This window comes from Oncorhynchus kisutch, linkage group LG30, assembly GCF_002021735.2.
Source record: "Oncorhynchus kisutch isolate 150728-3 linkage group LG30, Okis_V2, whole genome shotgun sequence".
NCBI lineage: Eukaryota > Metazoa > Chordata > Actinopteri > Salmoniformes > Salmonidae > Oncorhynchus > Oncorhynchus kisutch.
In genome coordinates, this window is record NC_034203.2 from 12,168,759 (window position 1) to 12,186,176 (window position 17,418).

Sequence of the window (17,418 nt, forward strand, 5' to 3'; positions counted from 1 at the left end):
AATGAACCTCCAAAATGGCACGTCATCGTTTCCCATCGCACGCCGTTTCAGGAAGTTCCACGTCACTCGACAGTCCGTCCACAGAAAACGCAACACCGACTGGAACTATTCATAATTCATTCACATAAAAAGAGACAACCCACTGATAAGACATGGTGAGACAAGTGTACATTCGTTGTTGAAAGATGTGTAGTCTGAATTGCATGTAATCAGTTTATTTCAGTAAAGCCGGTGTCGATTGTGATAGGCCAGCCATGTTAGCTAACTAGAAAACAAGCTAGTCCTCTGTAGCTAGCTAACATTAGGTATCTTACCATTTACCGACCTAGCTAGTCCGATTCATTGTTATTTATTGGGATGATAAAAGCTAAGCACTCGTCAGCTAGCTAGATCATTTAGCAAGGATAATGTTAACGTTAGTTGTGTTAGCTACGTCTATCCGTGGCAAGGATGCTCGTCTTCTTTGCTAACTAGCTCCATGTCACATCTTTACTAAGCGTGAGCAGTTAGCTAACTAGTTATTTCTACGTTTTGCATGTAAAATCGTTTTATTTAGATGGTACGGTACCTTGATAGATATTGTGCTGTCAGTGTTGACGTTTTTTTGGATGTGGTCATGAAGGATTATGAATTGGTCGTGTTTTATAAGCTAACGTTATCACTTTTAGCAAACGTTAGCTGGCTAGCTAGCTCTCTGCAGTCAGATGAGTACGTTGTGCACTGCCCTGTCTGTTTATTTGGATTGACTTGACATCTGTCTCAAAGCCTCTCAGGCTGGACATCAAGCGGAAGCTGACAGCCCGGTCAGACCGGGTGAAAAGTGTGGACCTCCACCCGACCGAGCCGTGGATGCTGGCCAGCCTGTACAATGGTAGTGTCTGCGTCTGGAACCATGAAACACAGGTACACACACAAACAGGTTTATGTTGAATATTTGCACAATGGAGATGAACAGCTCTAAGCTAAACTTGTATGCAATGAATGAGAATGTACAATTTGTAAATATATCATTTTCAGACCTTGGTGAAGACCTTTGAAGTGTGTGACCTTCCAGTGAGAGCATCAAAGTTTGTAGCCAGGAAGAACTGGGTCATAACAGGAGCTGTGAGTGATGCTTTAAATTCAGGACAAGCATCCAGCTAATGAGAACTTTTGATGGTTTATCTTCCCATGGAGACTACACGCTTACTGTATTTGCAGGTTCATAATATGTCTTTCCTCCCTTCTCTCTGTAGGATGACATGCAGATCCGTGTGTTCAACTACAACACCCTGGAGAGGGTTCATATGTTTGAGGCCCACTCTGACTACATCCGTTGTATTGCCGTGCATCCCACCCAGCCCTACATCCTCACAAGCAGTGGTACACAATCAGTGACTTGTCTTTTATGACTTGCATCATTTTATACATATGGGTCAAATGCATAAACTGATTATCTATCACACAAGTATTATATTAACTAATTGTTCCATCGTGTGTGTGTGTGTGTGTGTGTGTCCAGACGACATGCTGATTAAGCTGTGGGACTGGGAGAAGAAGTGGTCTTGCAGCCAGGTGTTCGAGGGCCACACCCACTACGTCATGCAGATCGTCATCAACCCTAAAGACAACAACCAATTTGCCAGCGCTTCTCTGGACAGAACCATCAAGGTAACACCAGACACTGTGTGTGTGTTGACTTTACCACACAAGTCATGTGTGTGCTGACAAGAACTTAGTGTAGATGTTTGTGAATACTGTGAGTGTATTTATTTGACTAACTCATCCTCTGCCCTATTCCAGGTTTGGCAGCTAGGCTCCTCTGCTCCTAACTTCACCCTTGAGGGCCATGAGAAAGGTGTCAACTGCATTGACTACTACAGTGGAGGGGACAAGCCCTACCTTATATCAGGAGCTGATGACCGCCTGGTCAAGATCTGGGACTACCAGGTAAGACAGCTGAGGAATGAAATAAACACTTTTAGCTTGAGAAAGCTGGTAACCTGTTCAGCAGATGGGTTTTCTGGTCTTTGATGATACTGTATTGGTCCAGGCAAATGTCTCACACTCCTGTCCTGTGTCTCTTCAGAACAAGACGTGTGTGCAGACCCTGGAGGGACACGCCCAGAATGTGTCGTGTGTCAGCTTTCACCCAGAGCTGCCCATCATCATCACAGGCTCAGAGGACGGTGAGTAAATACCTTATACACTCTTATTAGATTCTGATCCTTTGTAGATACTTGTTCTGTTTGTGGTGAGCAGACAAATGGCTATGTATTAACTAGAGGTCGACCGATTATGATTTTTCAACGCCGATACCGATTATTGCAGGACCAAAAAAAAGCAGATACCGATCAATCAGCCGTTTTAAAGTTCTTTATTTGTAATAATGACAATTACAACAATACTGAATAAAATCAATTTAGCCTCAAAATCAATTTAGCCTCAAATAAATAATGAAACATGTTCAATTTGGTTTAAATAATGCAAAAACAAAGTGTTGGAGAAGAAAGTAAAAGTGCAATATGTGCCATGTAAGAAAGCTAACGTTTAAGTTCCTTGCTCAGAACATGAGAACATATGAAAGCTGGTGGTTCCTTTTAACATGAGTCTTCAATATTCCCAGGTAAGAGGTTTTAGGTTGTAGTTATTATAGGAATTCTAGGACTATTTCTCTCTATACCATTTGTATTTCATTAACCTTTGACTATTGGATGATCTTATAGGCACTTTAGTATTGCCAGTGTAACAGTATAGCTTCCGTCCCTCTCCTCGCTCGAACCAGGAACACAACGACAACAGCCACCCTTGAAGCAGCGTTACCCATGCAGAGTAAGGGGAACAACCACTCGCAAGTCTCAGAGCAAGTGACGTTTGAAACGCTATTAGCTAACTAGCTAGCCATTTTACATCGGTTACACCAGCCTAATCTCGGGAGTTGATAGGCTTGAAGTCATAAACAGCTGCTGGCAAACGCACGAAAGTGCTGTTTGAATGAATGCTTACGAGCCTGCTGCTGCCTACCACCACTCAGTCAGACTGCTCTATCAAATCATAGACTTAGTTATAACATGATAACACACAGAAATACGAGCCTTAGGTCATTAATATGGCCGAATCCGGAAACTATCATCTCGAAAACAAGACGTTTATTCTTTCAGTGAAATACGGAACTGTTCCATATTTTATCTAATGGGTGGCATCCATAAGTCTAAATATTCCTGTTACATTGCACAACCTTCAATGTTATGTCATAATTATGTAAAATTCTGGCAAATTAGGCTGCCCAAACTGTTGCATATACACAGACTCTGCGTGCAATGAACGCAAGAGATGTGACACAATTTCACAATTTTTTATTTTAGCTAAATATGCAGGTTTAAAAATATATACGTTGTGTATTGATTTTAAGAAAGGCATTGATGTTTATGGTTAGGTACACATTGGAGCAACAATACGCAACGCATCGATTATATGCAATGCAGGACACGCTAGATAAACTAGTAATATCATCAACCATGTGTAGTTAACTATTGATTATGATAGATTTTTTTTATAAGATAAGTTTACGTGCTAGCTAGCAACTTACCTTGGCTTACTGCATTCACGTAACAGGCAGGCTGCTCTTGGAGTGCAATGTAATCAGGTGGTTAGAGCGTTGGACTAGTTAACTGTAAGGTTGCAAGATTGAATCCCCCGAGCTGACAAGGTAAAAATCTGTTGTTCTGCCCCTGAACGAGGCAGTTAACCCACCGTACCTAGGCCATCATTGAAAATAAGAATGTGTTCTTAACTGACTTGCCTAGTTAAATAAAGATTAAATAAAGGTGTTAAAAAATATTTAAAAAGCGGCCAAATCGGTGTCCAAAAATACTGATTTCCGATTGTTATGAAAACTTGAAATCGGCACTAATTAATCGGCCATTCCGATTAATCGGTCGACCTCTATTATTAACTCTACTCTATACAATGTACGCATGTTTTTACATATAAAAAGCACACAATCAAAGTTCTGAAAGAAACCAATCATTTCTCTGGTTCCATAGGCACTGTGCGCATCTGGCACTCGAGTACGTACCGTCTGGAGAGCACGCTGAACTACGGCATGGAGCGCGTGTGGTGTGTGTGTGGCCTGCGAGGCTCCAACAACGTGGCCCTGGGTTACGACGAAGGCAGCATCATCATCAAGGTGTGGAATATGGCCATATACACTACATTACCAAAAGTATGTGGACCTGCTAGTCGAACATCTCATTCCTCCACTAGCAGTCGGCGTTCCAATTCATCCCAAAGGTGTTCGATTGAGATCAGATCAGGACATTGTCATGCTGAATCGGGAAAGGGCCTTCCCCAAACTGTTGCCACAAAGTTGGAAGCACAGAATTGTCTAGAATGTCATTGTATGCTGTAGCGTTAAGATTTCCCTTCACTGGAACTAAGGGGCTTAGTTCGAACCATGAAAATCAGCCCCATCCCTCCTCCACCAAACTTTACAGTTTACACTATGCATTCGGACATGTCGTGTTCTCTTGGCATCCGTCAAACCCAGCTTCGTCCTTCGGACTGCCAGATGGTGAAGCGTGATTAATCGTTTCCACTGAGTCCAATGGCTGCAAGCATTACACCGCTCTAGCCGACGCTTGGCATTCCGCATGGTGGTCTTAGGCTGCTCGACCATGGAAACCCATTTCATGAAGCTCCCGACAAATGGGTCTTGTGCTGACGTTGTTTCCAGAGGCAGTTTGGAAGTAGGTATTGAGTGTCGCAACCCAGGACAGACAATTTGTACGTACTACACGCTTCTGCACTCGGTGGTTCCGTTCTGTGAGCTTGTGTGGCCTATCACTTCGCGGCTGAGTCACTGTTGCTCCTAGACATTTCCAATTCACAATAACAGCACTTCCAGTTGACCGGGGCAGCTCTAGCAGGGCAGAAATGTGAAAAACAGACTTGTTGGCATCCTATGACGGTGCCACATTGAAAGTCACTGAGCTCCTCAGTACGGGCCATTCTACTGCCAATGTTTTCTCTATGGAGATTGCATGGCTGTGTGCTGAATTTTATACACCTGTCAGCAACGGGTGTGGCTGACATAGCCGAATCTACTAATTTAAAGGGGCATCCACATACTTTTGTGTATATATAGTGTATTTGTGCATAAGATTCAAAACTGAAGAACCCACAGCTATTTCACAATACAGAGTTTGATAGAATTTCAGTTTGCGCACATGCCCTTTTTCAAAGTACCCTTCTATGTTGAAACAACTACTTGGTGACATCTCTGAAAGCCACGGTACTTTACTCAGTCCATCCTCTCCTCCACCTCTCCTGCGTGCTGTAGCTGGGGCGTGAGGAGCCAGCCATGTCCATGGACACCAATGGGAAGATCATCTGGGCCAAGCACTCAGAGGTGCAGCAGGCCAACCTGAAGGCCATGGGCGACACGGAGATCAAGGACGGAGAGAGGCTGGCACTGGCCGTCAAAGACATGGGCAGCTGTGAGATCTACCCCCAGACCATTCAGCACAACCCCAACGGAAGGTCAGTCCGACGTCAGCTATTCGGTGGACCTAATTAAACGCCTTGCACAACAACTCCATGTTAGTGTTTGTGTGCCACACATTTTAAAGGCAAGTAAGTTGTTTTCAAATGTTTGGAGAAATATGATATTCATATATATCCAAACACTTCATCTGTTGAAAATCTGGATTATTTTGTGGAGCCTCTCTTTAATCCAAATGTGTTTTTGTTTGTGTTGTCAGGTTTGTTGTGGTGTGTGGAGACGGAGAGTACATCATCTACACTGCCATGGCACTGAGGAACAAGAGCTTCGGCTCAGCCCAGGAGTTTGTCTGGGCACATGACTCCTCTGAGTGAGTTCAACACACACACACACACACACACATTCTTTGTTATGGATGGTTACTGTCTGTCAGTGGTTAATGTGCGTGGTCTGCCCTGTCGCAGGTATGCCATCAGAGAAAGCAACAGTGTGGTCAAAATCTTCAAGAACTTCAAAGAGAAGAAGTCTTTCAAGCCAGACTTTGGGGCTGAAGGTAAATGGAAGAGATCAGTTTGTAGTGTGAAAAAAGATACTGCGTAAAAAATGGAACCTGGCAGGCAACAGAAAATGTTTTTAAATGTTTTGCAACAGAAAACAAAAATGTTATTCGACATGTCCAGATACCGTAACCGAGGGACTACTGTGTGTGTGTGTGTGTGTGTGTGTGCAGGTATCTATGGAGGCTTCTTGCTGGGCGTCAGGTCAGTGAACGGTCTGGCCTTCTATGACTGGGAGAACACAGAGCTGGTCCGCCGCATTGAGATCCAGCCCAAACATGTGAGTACTGCTGTCGAGGAAAGGGCATCTTAATCAGAATATAGATGGGTGCGAGAGTGCCCTAGCATGTACAAATGTTTGTTTTAGTCAGTGTTTGTTTTTCCACACAGTACCGTATTGGTAGAAATGGTCATATGACACAATTTGCATTATCGTCATGAAATCAGGACTGTAAGTGAAGCATGAGAACACTTCCTCTCTCTCGGGTTTGTAGATCTTCTGGTCAGACTCAGGGGAGTTGGTGTGTATAGCCACAGAGGAGTCCTTCTTCATCCTGCGCTACCTGTCCGAGAAAGTAGCCGCCTCCCAAGAGAACAACGAGGGAGTGACGGAGGATGGCATCGAAGACGCCTTTGAGGTGTGTGTGTGTGTGTAACAGGCTAATACTCGATATTACCTTGTACCTGTACTGACCTAGCAGGTAGACTCTGCAACTCTACAAGAGAGGCTTATGGTTTCGACTGAAGACAAAGCACAATGCCTATAGCCATCCAGTAGAGGGCCCTAGACAACAGGGCACCAGTGAACACTCACCATCTGCCCTCTCTCCCCAATCTGCCATTTTGTGTCTTGATCCTCCAGGTCCAGGGGGAGATCCAGGAAGTGGTGAAGACAGGTCTGTGGGTGGGAGACTGCTTCATCTACACCAGCTCTGTCAACAGACTCAACTACTTTGTGGGGGGAGAGATTGTCACCATCGCTCACCTGGACAGGTACTGCGTACCAGGGTTGTATATTTATTAGTGCACAGCGTAGCAATATTTTGCTGAAAAAGAAAACAAGTGTTTGGGTAGGTCCTACCCGTTTTGGCCCATTTGTTTCATTTGGTTCCTAGTGAATACTACCCAGGATTAATAGGCTGGAGTAAGTGAAGCTCAATACTACTTTTGCTTTGGGTCCGACCCTGTTTTTTTGGGGTGTAAAGCACCAATGTTGGGGATGTAAGTCCAGAAACAATCATCTCAATATTCAAACGTTGCTTTTTGGAAAAGGATTAGACCCGCTGTTTGTTAAATCAGCCAATATTATCTTAATGCTAAGCCAAAAATCCCCACTAGAGTGTCCTCTATAGGGCAACATTTGAGTCCGTCAAGACATTTTGTGTTTTGAAAGCCCACCCGTTATATAAAAATTCAAGTTCAGAGGGCCTTCAAAGAAAGAGGGTGCCACCAGTTGCCCATCCCTGTATTAGGTGGCTTAGAGTTTAAAGATCACATGTTCAGAGAGCGTTCACACCTTTTCGTGCCCCTGTAGGAGAATGGCACTGCTATTGTCAGAGGGCTTCTAGAAGCCTCTATATATGTACTTCATAAGCAGGTCCACCTCGCTTCTGTCTAGCGACGTGCTTCGGCTACATTGACATCGCATTTATCCTACAACAAGACTATTCAACAAATTAAAATGGGGGGGGTAACCCCCCCCCCCCCTACATACAGCCTAATTTAGTTAAAAAAATAAAATTGAGGTAGTTTTCCAGACAAAGATTAAGCCTAGTACCATACTAAAAAGATCTTCCTCCATTGAGCATGCTTTTTTAGTTTAGAACTAGGCTTCATCTGTGTCTGGGACACCATCCCTAAAACTCCATCTCAAAGTGTGTTTTCCTTTTTTAATTCTTATAACACGTTATCGATCTACTCCATCCGTAGAACCATGTACCTGCTGGGCTACATCCCCAAGGACGACCGCCTGTACCTGGGCGACAAAGAGCTGAACATCGTCAGCTACTCCCTGCTGGTGTCTGTGCTGGAGTACCAGACAGCTGTGATGCGCAGGGACTTTGGCATGGCCGACAAAGTGTTGCCCACCATCCCCAAGGAACAGAGGACCCGTGTGGCCCACTTCCTGGAGAAACAGGTCAGAACCAGGAACTTCCTGTTAATGAAGGAAATGAGGTGTTTAGAATGGGGTACTTTAACTCTATGGGGGCGCTGGGGGGAGTGAGTAGATTCTAGCTAGACTATGGAATGTTATAGGGTGTCCAATTCAAAATGCATCTTTTGACCAAAGGGTAAAATAATGTTAATTGTGTATATAACCCTCTTAAGAAAACCTCATGTCTCAAAAGTAGAGTTTTTATCCTTGTATGATGGCCAGAATTAGGGTGACTAAATTGATGGAGGCCAGAGGGGGGGTAATGAAATCAGGAAAATGACATTGCGTCAGCTAGACTGGATTCTGTGCAAGGCTCACTTTCCCGTTGAACTCGTCATCTTTCTTCTCAAATCTGCAGGACATAAAACAATAGAGGTAAGATGGATATCAATTTTGAGACATGACATGGGGTTTTAGGCTGGGTTTCTGTACAGCACTTTGAGATATCAGCTGATGTACGAAGGGCTATATAAATAAATTTGATTTGATTTGACATGTAGTATTTAAAAATATATATTTTAGTATATGTTTCTCATATTAATCTGAAATTCCTGGTCTTTTTAGAAGGTCCCTTACATAAACAAGCGTATCCCTAAAGCACTGACTGTATACCAGGCTTTTTATTCTCAAAGCCTCTTACATTTGGTTCAGCTTGTTATGCTAATTTGAGCTTTTTTGCGATCCACTGAAACAAGTTTGAAGACGACTACCACACAATGTAAAATCTTCACATGTTGTTACGATAAACCTGCACTGCTATTTCAAGAGCTTGGTGCTTATTATGGGATGTATTGGGTTACGAAATTTGACTTTTTGGATATAATGTCAATGATTAGTAATTGGGAGAAACATTTATACAGTTACATATCAGGATATTATTTTTGACGATATATAATTCTGAGCTCTTCATCTTCAACACGGGTCAAGCTGCGTTTTGTGTGGCTGCTGTTTTACTGTTGTGAGAACTGACTGTTTGTGTGAAATGTTATGTTTACTGACATGTTATTTTTGGTCGTCCAGGGCTTCAAGCAGCAGGCTCTGGCCGTGTCGTCAGACTCGGAGCACAGGTTTGAGCTGGCCCTGCAGCTTGGGGAGTTGAAGATCGCCTATCAGCTGGCTGTGGAGGCAGAGGTGAGATCTTCAGTACACTAGACTTTGGAGAGACCACTTCACACACACTACAAGAGAGTTCAAAGACTGTAAATCTAATTTTATTTGTCACATGCAGCGAATACAACTGCTGTAGAAATGCTGGTATTTTGCTTCCCAATGATGCAGAGTAAAAAATACAAATAAAATAATAACACAAGGAATAAAATAACCAAGAATGGAGCTAAATACAGGGAGCACCAGGTCAATGTGGAGCTATATACAGGGAGCACCAGGTCAATGTGGAGCTATATACAGGGAGTACCAGCACCAGGTCAATGTGGAGCTATATACGGGGAGTACCAGGTCAATGTGGAGCTATATACAGGGAGCACCAGGTCAATGTGGAGCTATATACAGGGAGCACCAGGTCAATGTGGAGTTATATACGGGGAGCACCAGGTCAATGTGGAGCTATATACGGGGAGCACCAGGTCAATGTGGAGCTATATACGGGGAGCACCAGGTCAATGTGGAGCTATACACGGGGAGTATCAGGTCAATGTGGAGCTATATACGGGGAGTACCAGGTCAATGTGGAGCTATATACGGGGAGTACCAGGTCAATGTGGAGCTATATACGGGGAGCACCAGGTCAATGTGGAGCTATATACGGGGAGCACCAGGTCAATGCGGAGCTATATACGGGGAGCACCAGGTCAATGCGGAGCTATATACAGGGAGTACCAGGTCAATGTGGAGCTATATACAGGGAGTACCAGGTCAATGTGGAGCTATATACGGGGAGCACCAGCACCAGGTGGTGTGCAGAGGGAAGAGGTATTTGAGGTAGATATGTACATGAAGTCAGGGTAAAGTGACTAGTCATCGGGATAGAGTAAAATAAAGAACAGAGTAGCAGCAGCAAATGATGAGTGGTTGTGTGTGTGTGTATATAGTTTGTATACACTTCATGTACAAAATCTCCCCCCCCCCCCCCCCCCCCTTTTTTTTGTCCTCCAGAACAGCCTCAATTTGTTAGGGCATGGACTCTACAAGGTGTTGAAAGTGTTCCACAGGGATGCTGGCCCTTGTTGACTCCTATGCTTCAGTTGTGTCAACTTGGCTGGATGTCATTTGGGTGGTGGACCATTCTTGATACACACGGGAAGCTGTTAAGCGTGGAAAAACCCAGCAGCGTTGGTACACACTGGTGCGCCCGTCACCTACTACCATGCCCCGTTCAAAAGCACTTCAATCTTTTGTCTTGCCCATTCACCCTCTGAATGGCACACACTCAATAACCTGTCTCCTTCATCTACACCAGTGGAGGGATGTAGACAGCCGTGATGATTATGGATGAGAACTCTTGGTCGATAAAGGTCTGCAGCTTACCATGAGGTAATCTATACAGGGCTGTTGAGGAGACTGCATTACCGGCGGTCACGATTCACGAAGGCAGTCAAATTCCACGTGACCGTTTAGTCACGGTAATTAGGCTTTTCCAAGCTCTGATGCTGCTGCTGGTCATTAGTAGAATACCAAACTTGCTAACTGCCTGGTACTCAGCACTCTTGTCCCTCTAATCACTCTGACGTCAGTGCCAATGTGATGGAAAATCTAATCAAACACTTCACGAGAGCTCATGTTCTATAGGTTATGCAATTGTGAGAAAACGGAGTGATGGCCTCTTAAAATGTCCGCTTTCTACAGGCTAGGCCTACTGTATTTATTTCTCAACATTCCTAATATTAAGCACATTGCTTCTCTTTACAGCAGGAGTATAGCCTACCTGGCTGGCATGAAAATGAACCACGGGAAAAGCGTCCTCTATTCGCTTTAAGTGCATAGATACCATGTAATTTTCCCCCTGCCTGTTTTGAGACAGGTGCATGATAATGGTCCATTCTAAATCCAAACAAATTTCATACACATTATTTAGTATATATGTAAAGACAAGAATTAAATCAAGAATAATCTGATGTGTGACAATATTATCCTACCACTTGTGAATTACACATTATCACTTGTGAATTGATGCCCAGCATGAAAAAAAAAAAAAGACAACTTATTTTTATCATAGTCGCACACCTCATGTAGCCTAGCCCATAGGCCTATATGTTTTGATAAGGTTTGTATCACAACTAAAGTGGCCAAATAACATCTTAAAATGAAGCACATTAATCCGCTGTACAAGGTGTAGAGCCTAACTGGCATACATAAGCAGTGTGTGAGTATCAAGTTTGGGGAAGATCATTTTCACCATAAAAATGCACCTTTTTATAATAAAAGCATTACATGCTTTTGTGTTGTTATAATTATTATATTTAGCCCAAGGGCACAACAGCCACTGGCTGCAGAAGACGAGTGCATTACGGCCACACAAAGGGGATTGTTGAGGCATTGTGCCTTTACAAGGGACTTTTTTCCTAATCATTATTAGAGTTGCATCATGCAACCTCACAATGCATTAAAAATCAGAACAGAGCCCAACGTTTGTGGAACAACTAAAGTTCCATTAATAACTCTCAATGAAGCATATAGGAGGACTTATTCAACCGCTCAACACAGAATAGCAGCATGTGTGCACTCCATCGTCTGGAGAAAATATCCCTTTCTATTTTATTCAGGTTTGCTCAATTGTATTCATGCTATAAAAAAATGCAGTGGAATTCTAAGGGAAATGTTGTCTAAGTGAACTAGTGTAGCCCACCGCCATATGGCATAACCAGATCAGGACCTAACATAAGGACATCTGAGTATGCGATTCTGTTCTTCTGAAATAGACTACATTTTTTTCCTACCATGCTTCTTTAGACCTGTCTAAAATAAGATTTATTGTGAAGGTGTAGGCTGTTACATGGATTTAGACTTTCTAAAAATGTAGATGTTTCAAAGGTCTGCATCAGTGGCTCGTAGGAAGCCAAGAGATGCTAAATGTGTTAATTAACAGGTCAATTACCGTGAGACCGGCAGTTATTTGCTTGACAATCAGCGGCTGACGGCGGTATCTGCTTGGTTTTAAATCTATTCAGTCAACATCTGATTTAGATCTGAGTCGATTGTGTACTCAATCATATCGTTAAATGTATTAACCGTCCTTCTGCACTAAACAGTGCTGAACTGTATGATTGTTTTAGCTTGGACCCAACTCCATACAATATTAGTCTAACCGACAACATACAGTGCCTTGCGAAAGTATTCGGCCCCCTTGAACTTTGCGACCTTTTGCCACATTTCAGGCTTCAAACATAAAGATATAAAACTGTATTTTTTTGTGAAGAATCAACAACAAGTGGGACACAATCATGAAGTGGAACGACATTTATTGGATATTTCAAACTTTTTTCACAAATCAATAACTGAAAAATTGGGCGTGCAAAATTATTCAGCCCCTTTACTTTCAGTGCAGCAAACTCTCTCCAGAAGTTCAGTGAGGATCTCTGAATGATCCAATGTTGACCTAAATGACTAATGATGATAAATACAATCCACCTGTGTGTAATCAAGTCTCCGTATAAATGCACCTGCACTGTGATAGTCTCAGAGGTCCGTTAAAAGCGCAGAGAGCATCATGAAGAACAAGGAACACACCAGGCAGGTCCGAGATACTGTTGTGAAGAAGTTTAAAGCCGGATTTGGATACAAAAACATTTCCCAAGCTTTAAACATCCCAAGGAGCACTGTGCAAGCGATAATATTGAAATGGAAGGAGTATCAGACCACTGCAAATCTACCAAGACCTGGCCGTCCCTCTAAACTTTCAGCTCATACAAGGAGAAGACTGATCAGAAATGCAGCCAAGAGGCCCATGATCACTCTGGATGAACTGCAGAGATCTACAGCTGAGGTGGGAGACTGTCCATAGGACAACAATCAGTCGTATATTGCACAAATCTGGCCTTTATGGAAGAGTGGCAAGAAGAAAGCCATTTCTTAAAGATATCCATAAAATGTGTCGTTTAAAGTTTGCCACAAGCCACCTGGGAGACACACCAAACATGTGGAAGAAGGTGCTCTGGTCAGATGAAACCAAAATTGAACTTTTTGGCAACAATGCAAAACATTATGTTTGGCGTAAAAGCAACACAGCTCATCACCCTGAACAGACCATCCCCACTGTCAAACATGGTGGTGGCAGCATCATGGTTTGGGCCTGCTTTTCTTCAGCAGGGACAGGGAAGATGGTTAAAATTGATGGGATGATGGATGGAGCCAAATACAGGACCATTCTGGAAGAAAACCTGATGGAGTCTGCAAAAGACCTGAGACTGGGACGGAGATTTGTCTTCCAACAAGACAATGATCCAAAACATAAAGCAAAATCTACAATGGAATGGTTCAAAAATAAACATATCCAGGTGTTAGAATGGCCAAGTCAAAGTCCAGACCTGAATCCAATCGAGAATCTGTGGAAAGAACTGAAAACTGCTGTTCACAAATGCTCTCCATCCAACCTCACTGAGCTCGAGCTGTTTTGCAAGGAGGAATGGGAAAAAATTTCGGTCTCTCGGTGTGCAAAACTGATACATACCCCAAGCGACTTACAGCTGTAATCGCAGCAAAAGGTGGCGCTACAAAGTATTAACTTAAGGGGGCTGAATAATTTTGCACGCCCAATTTTTCAGTTTTTGATTTGTTAAAAAAGTTTGAAATATCCAATAAATGTCGTTCCACTTCATGATTGTGTCCCACTTGTTGTTGATTCTTCACAAAAGAATACAGTTTTATATCTTTATGTTTGAAGCCTGAAATGTGGCAAAAGGTCGCAAAGTTCAAGGGGGCAAGGCACTGATATATATATATATATATAACATTAGAACCGTTTCATTTTTCTTTGGTGGCAGTCGGAGCAGAAGTGGAAGCAGCTGGCAGAGCTGGCCATCAGTAAGTGCCAGTTTAGCCTGGCCCAGGAGTGCCTCCATCATGCCCAGGACTACGGCGGCCTGCTGCTGCTCGCCACGGCCTCGGGCAACGCTGCCATGGTGGGCAAGCTGGCCGAGGGCGCTGAGAGGGACGGCAAGAACAACGTGGCCTTCATGACTTATTTCCTGCAGGGGAAGTGAGTACAAGGGAGGGTAGAGGGGGTATACGACAATGTCATATCCAGCTCCGTTACATGTCCAGCTTTCCTAAATTCAGTAGCGTTACAATGAGGTATTGGAATCCTACACGACACTACTCCTGTATGTTTGATCTTTGATGGAGCATGTGATCAGTAGCAGTGATTTGGACCTCTCTCTGATACTGGTCTCAAGTCTCCTGTCTGTTTTCCCCCCAGACTGGACCACTGTCTGGAGCTGCTGATCCGGACCAACCGGCTGCCCGAGGCAGCCTTCCTGGCCCGCACCTACCTGCCCAGCCAGGTGTCAAGGGTGGTCAAGCTGTGGAGGGAGAGCCTGGCCAAGGTCAACCAGAAGGCGGCCGACTCGCTTGCCGACCCCACAGAGTATGAGAACCTGTTCCCCGGTCTGAAGGAGTCGTTTGTGGCTGAGCAGTTCCTCCGGGAGACCTGCCTGGGCAACTCCCGGCCAGCCACCGACTACCCTCTGGTCACAGTGAGTGGTGGGGGTTCGATGTGGGACTGTAGAAATTAAATGGAAATATCTGGCTTGCTAATCTCTAAACTGAAAGCTAGCTATGGATGTGTATTTGCTGCTCAGGAGGAGTCCAACTTGAATACATAGTAATTCCAATCGCTCCCATTGCGGTCTTTCTACTTATTTACTCGCATTATCCATATCTTGTCTCTTTTCTCCAGCCCAATGAAGAACGTAATATACTAGAGGATGCCACGGGCTACGAGCCCAAAGGAGTTCCCCTCTCACTTGCCACACTGGTACCAGTAAGTCTGCTTCTGAGACCTTCACTATACAGTTAAAGTAATAGCCAACTTGATCAAAGGACTTTTATTTAGATCTACACAGACTAGGTGTTTTTTTCCATCATAGGCCTGGAAGAGTTGAGTTTCAAATCTAGAAATGGCCTCATGTGTTGGCTGGATTGATGGGCAAGCCCGGGGCAAGCCTGAGACACTGGAAACAGAGTCCTGCTCATGCCTGTGTGTCTGTCAACAGGGTGAAGACTGCAGGGAGGAGATCGCGTTGGCTGCTGGAGTGCTGGCATCCGTGTTGACGCCCCCCGCGATCCCCTCGGAGCCGGAGCCAGAGCCTGAGGCTGCACCTGAAGAGGAAGAGGAGGTGAGCCCCGGTTCATCTGAGGCACTGAAGAACAAGGTAGGCAACTGTCTCCCTAGAAAGACAGTAGGGCAGGCTCTGGACAAGTAATGCACTGTACCCAGCGAGAAGAATGGGAGATGTATGAATGTAACCCGTTGCAGTATTCAGTACCGTTAGCTGTGTTATTTCCCCCAGGCCCTGGACGAACTTGAAGATGACCTGGACAACTTGGAGCTGGACGACATCGACACCACGGACATTAACCTGGACACCACAGACATTAACCTGGAAGATGACTTCTTAGATGACTGAGAACCCCCCCCGCTATGAATTTATTTAAGAGACCAAACCCCCTTTTGTATTTGTACTTAACATGTGTTTTGTTAGTCCTACGGTGTTTGGAAGACTGAGTAGATGAGAAATCCATGCGAGGGGAAAGAGGCAAATTATACTTCTTGATTCTTAAGCAGATTTTACACTTCATCCAGAGCCTTACCTTCACTAACTATCCATGCATTGAGCTATATATTTACTCTCTGTATGTGTACAATGATAAATCACTGTTCATTTACGCCTAATAAATTGCTATTGCTGTACATTTGAACAGTGGTGTTGTCGTTTTGACATTTTTGGGCCCATACGGGATTTAATCATTAGACGCTGGCTTTTAAACTAAAACTCTAGATTCTTTACATTTTGTGTCGGTCCTGTGTTTGTGCTCTGTTATCAGCAAAAATTCTTGCCTTCACAGTTGACTTGATTATGTTACAGTTAACTCGTTTTTAGCTTCAGCGTATGTATTCATTTTTCCATTCATGTATAAAGTTTGCTGGTTTTAAATGTTATTTCAATCAAATTACTCTAAAGTAACTATTGACATACCAGTAAGCCATCTTAAAGGGATCTTTCACCCAAATTATAAAATGACATTGGTTTCCTTACCCTGTAAGTAGTCTATGGGCAAGGAATGACAATCCATGTTTTGGTTTTGTTTACCTGACCATTTGTTTTTGAGCATTTGTCGAACAAATGCTAGTCAATGGTACAAATATTAGCATTTTTGCAGTTAATTTCCAAATCGATATTTACCAGCAGCTGCATAACAAAATGCTGTGATCATAACCAAGTGGGGAAGTGGTAATTACCAGTTGTGAATTCGTAAATACCAGTTGGATGCACTCATGTGCTTTGAGCTTGTTGAGAAATGCCGATTGGCTAATGGCCAACAAGCTGCGTCAACCATAAACTAAAAGTCATGATTGTAAATGAAAACCAAATATATTGCTTTTTATAAATAATGTTTTGATATATTTAAACTGATACATTCTGTTATCAAGGTCCTTTAATAGGTGAAGTCAGGTCAGCATTTGGGAGAAGTTGGCACTCGGGATGATAGTTTCCAACTAGTAATTACGAGTTGGAGTGGCGTTCAAGTGGATTTTTCAGTCGTATGTGGCAAATACCACTTTCAACTTGTTTATGAATGCAGCATAATAAAGGGGAAACTAATCTTGTCATGTTCAGCAGGTCAAACCATTGCGGAACATTCAGAAAATGTTTATGTAGAACGCCCACTTATTTGAATCCTGCACAGATTCAACAAGTTTGATTCAACAATCCAAAATGTCTGAGTATTACCACACTCCCCAAAGTCAAAAAGACTATCAGTACTAGCTCTGAGTGTAGTTGTCTGTGCAACCTAACTGCAATGTAGTCGATCTCTAAAGTTCACCCTCAAGGGTTTTGTCTAGATACAGTATACAGTTTGTCAAAAGTGACTTTGTGGCAGTTAAGAAAATTAGGTTAGGGTTAGCAAAAATTAAACAAATTTTCTTTTGATGTCAATTTGACATAAGATGCAGTAGTATTCCATCTACTCCCTCAAGATTGTTGGAAAAGCATTCCTCATGAAGCTGGTTGAGAGAATGCCAAAAGCTGTCATGAAGGCAAAGGGTG

The 17,418-nt window shown here is 43.4% G+C and overlaps 1 protein-coding gene across 1 annotated transcript; it reads left to right on the forward strand.

The window, feature by feature from the left end:
- Positions 1-21: 21 nt before the first annotated feature.
- Positions 22-16,066, forward strand: LOC109875426 (coatomer subunit beta'-like). Its single transcript, XM_020467774.2, has 21 exons — positions 22-155; positions 766-903; positions 1,018-1,104; positions 1,236-1,362; positions 1,502-1,650; positions 1,783-1,929; positions 2,069-2,168; positions 4,026-4,168; positions 5,321-5,520; positions 5,742-5,852; positions 5,947-6,035; positions 6,213-6,319; positions 6,534-6,677; positions 6,902-7,032; positions 7,969-8,176; positions 9,215-9,325; positions 14,131-14,345; positions 14,565-14,841; positions 15,045-15,128; positions 15,361-15,519; positions 15,658-16,066. Exons 1-21 carry the CDS (start codon positions 153-155, stop codon positions 15,772-15,774), a joined length of 2,847 nt encoding a protein of 948 aa, XP_020323363.1. The 5' UTR covers positions 22-152; the 3' UTR covers positions 15,775-16,066.
- Positions 16,067-17,418: the final 1,352 nt, after the last annotated feature.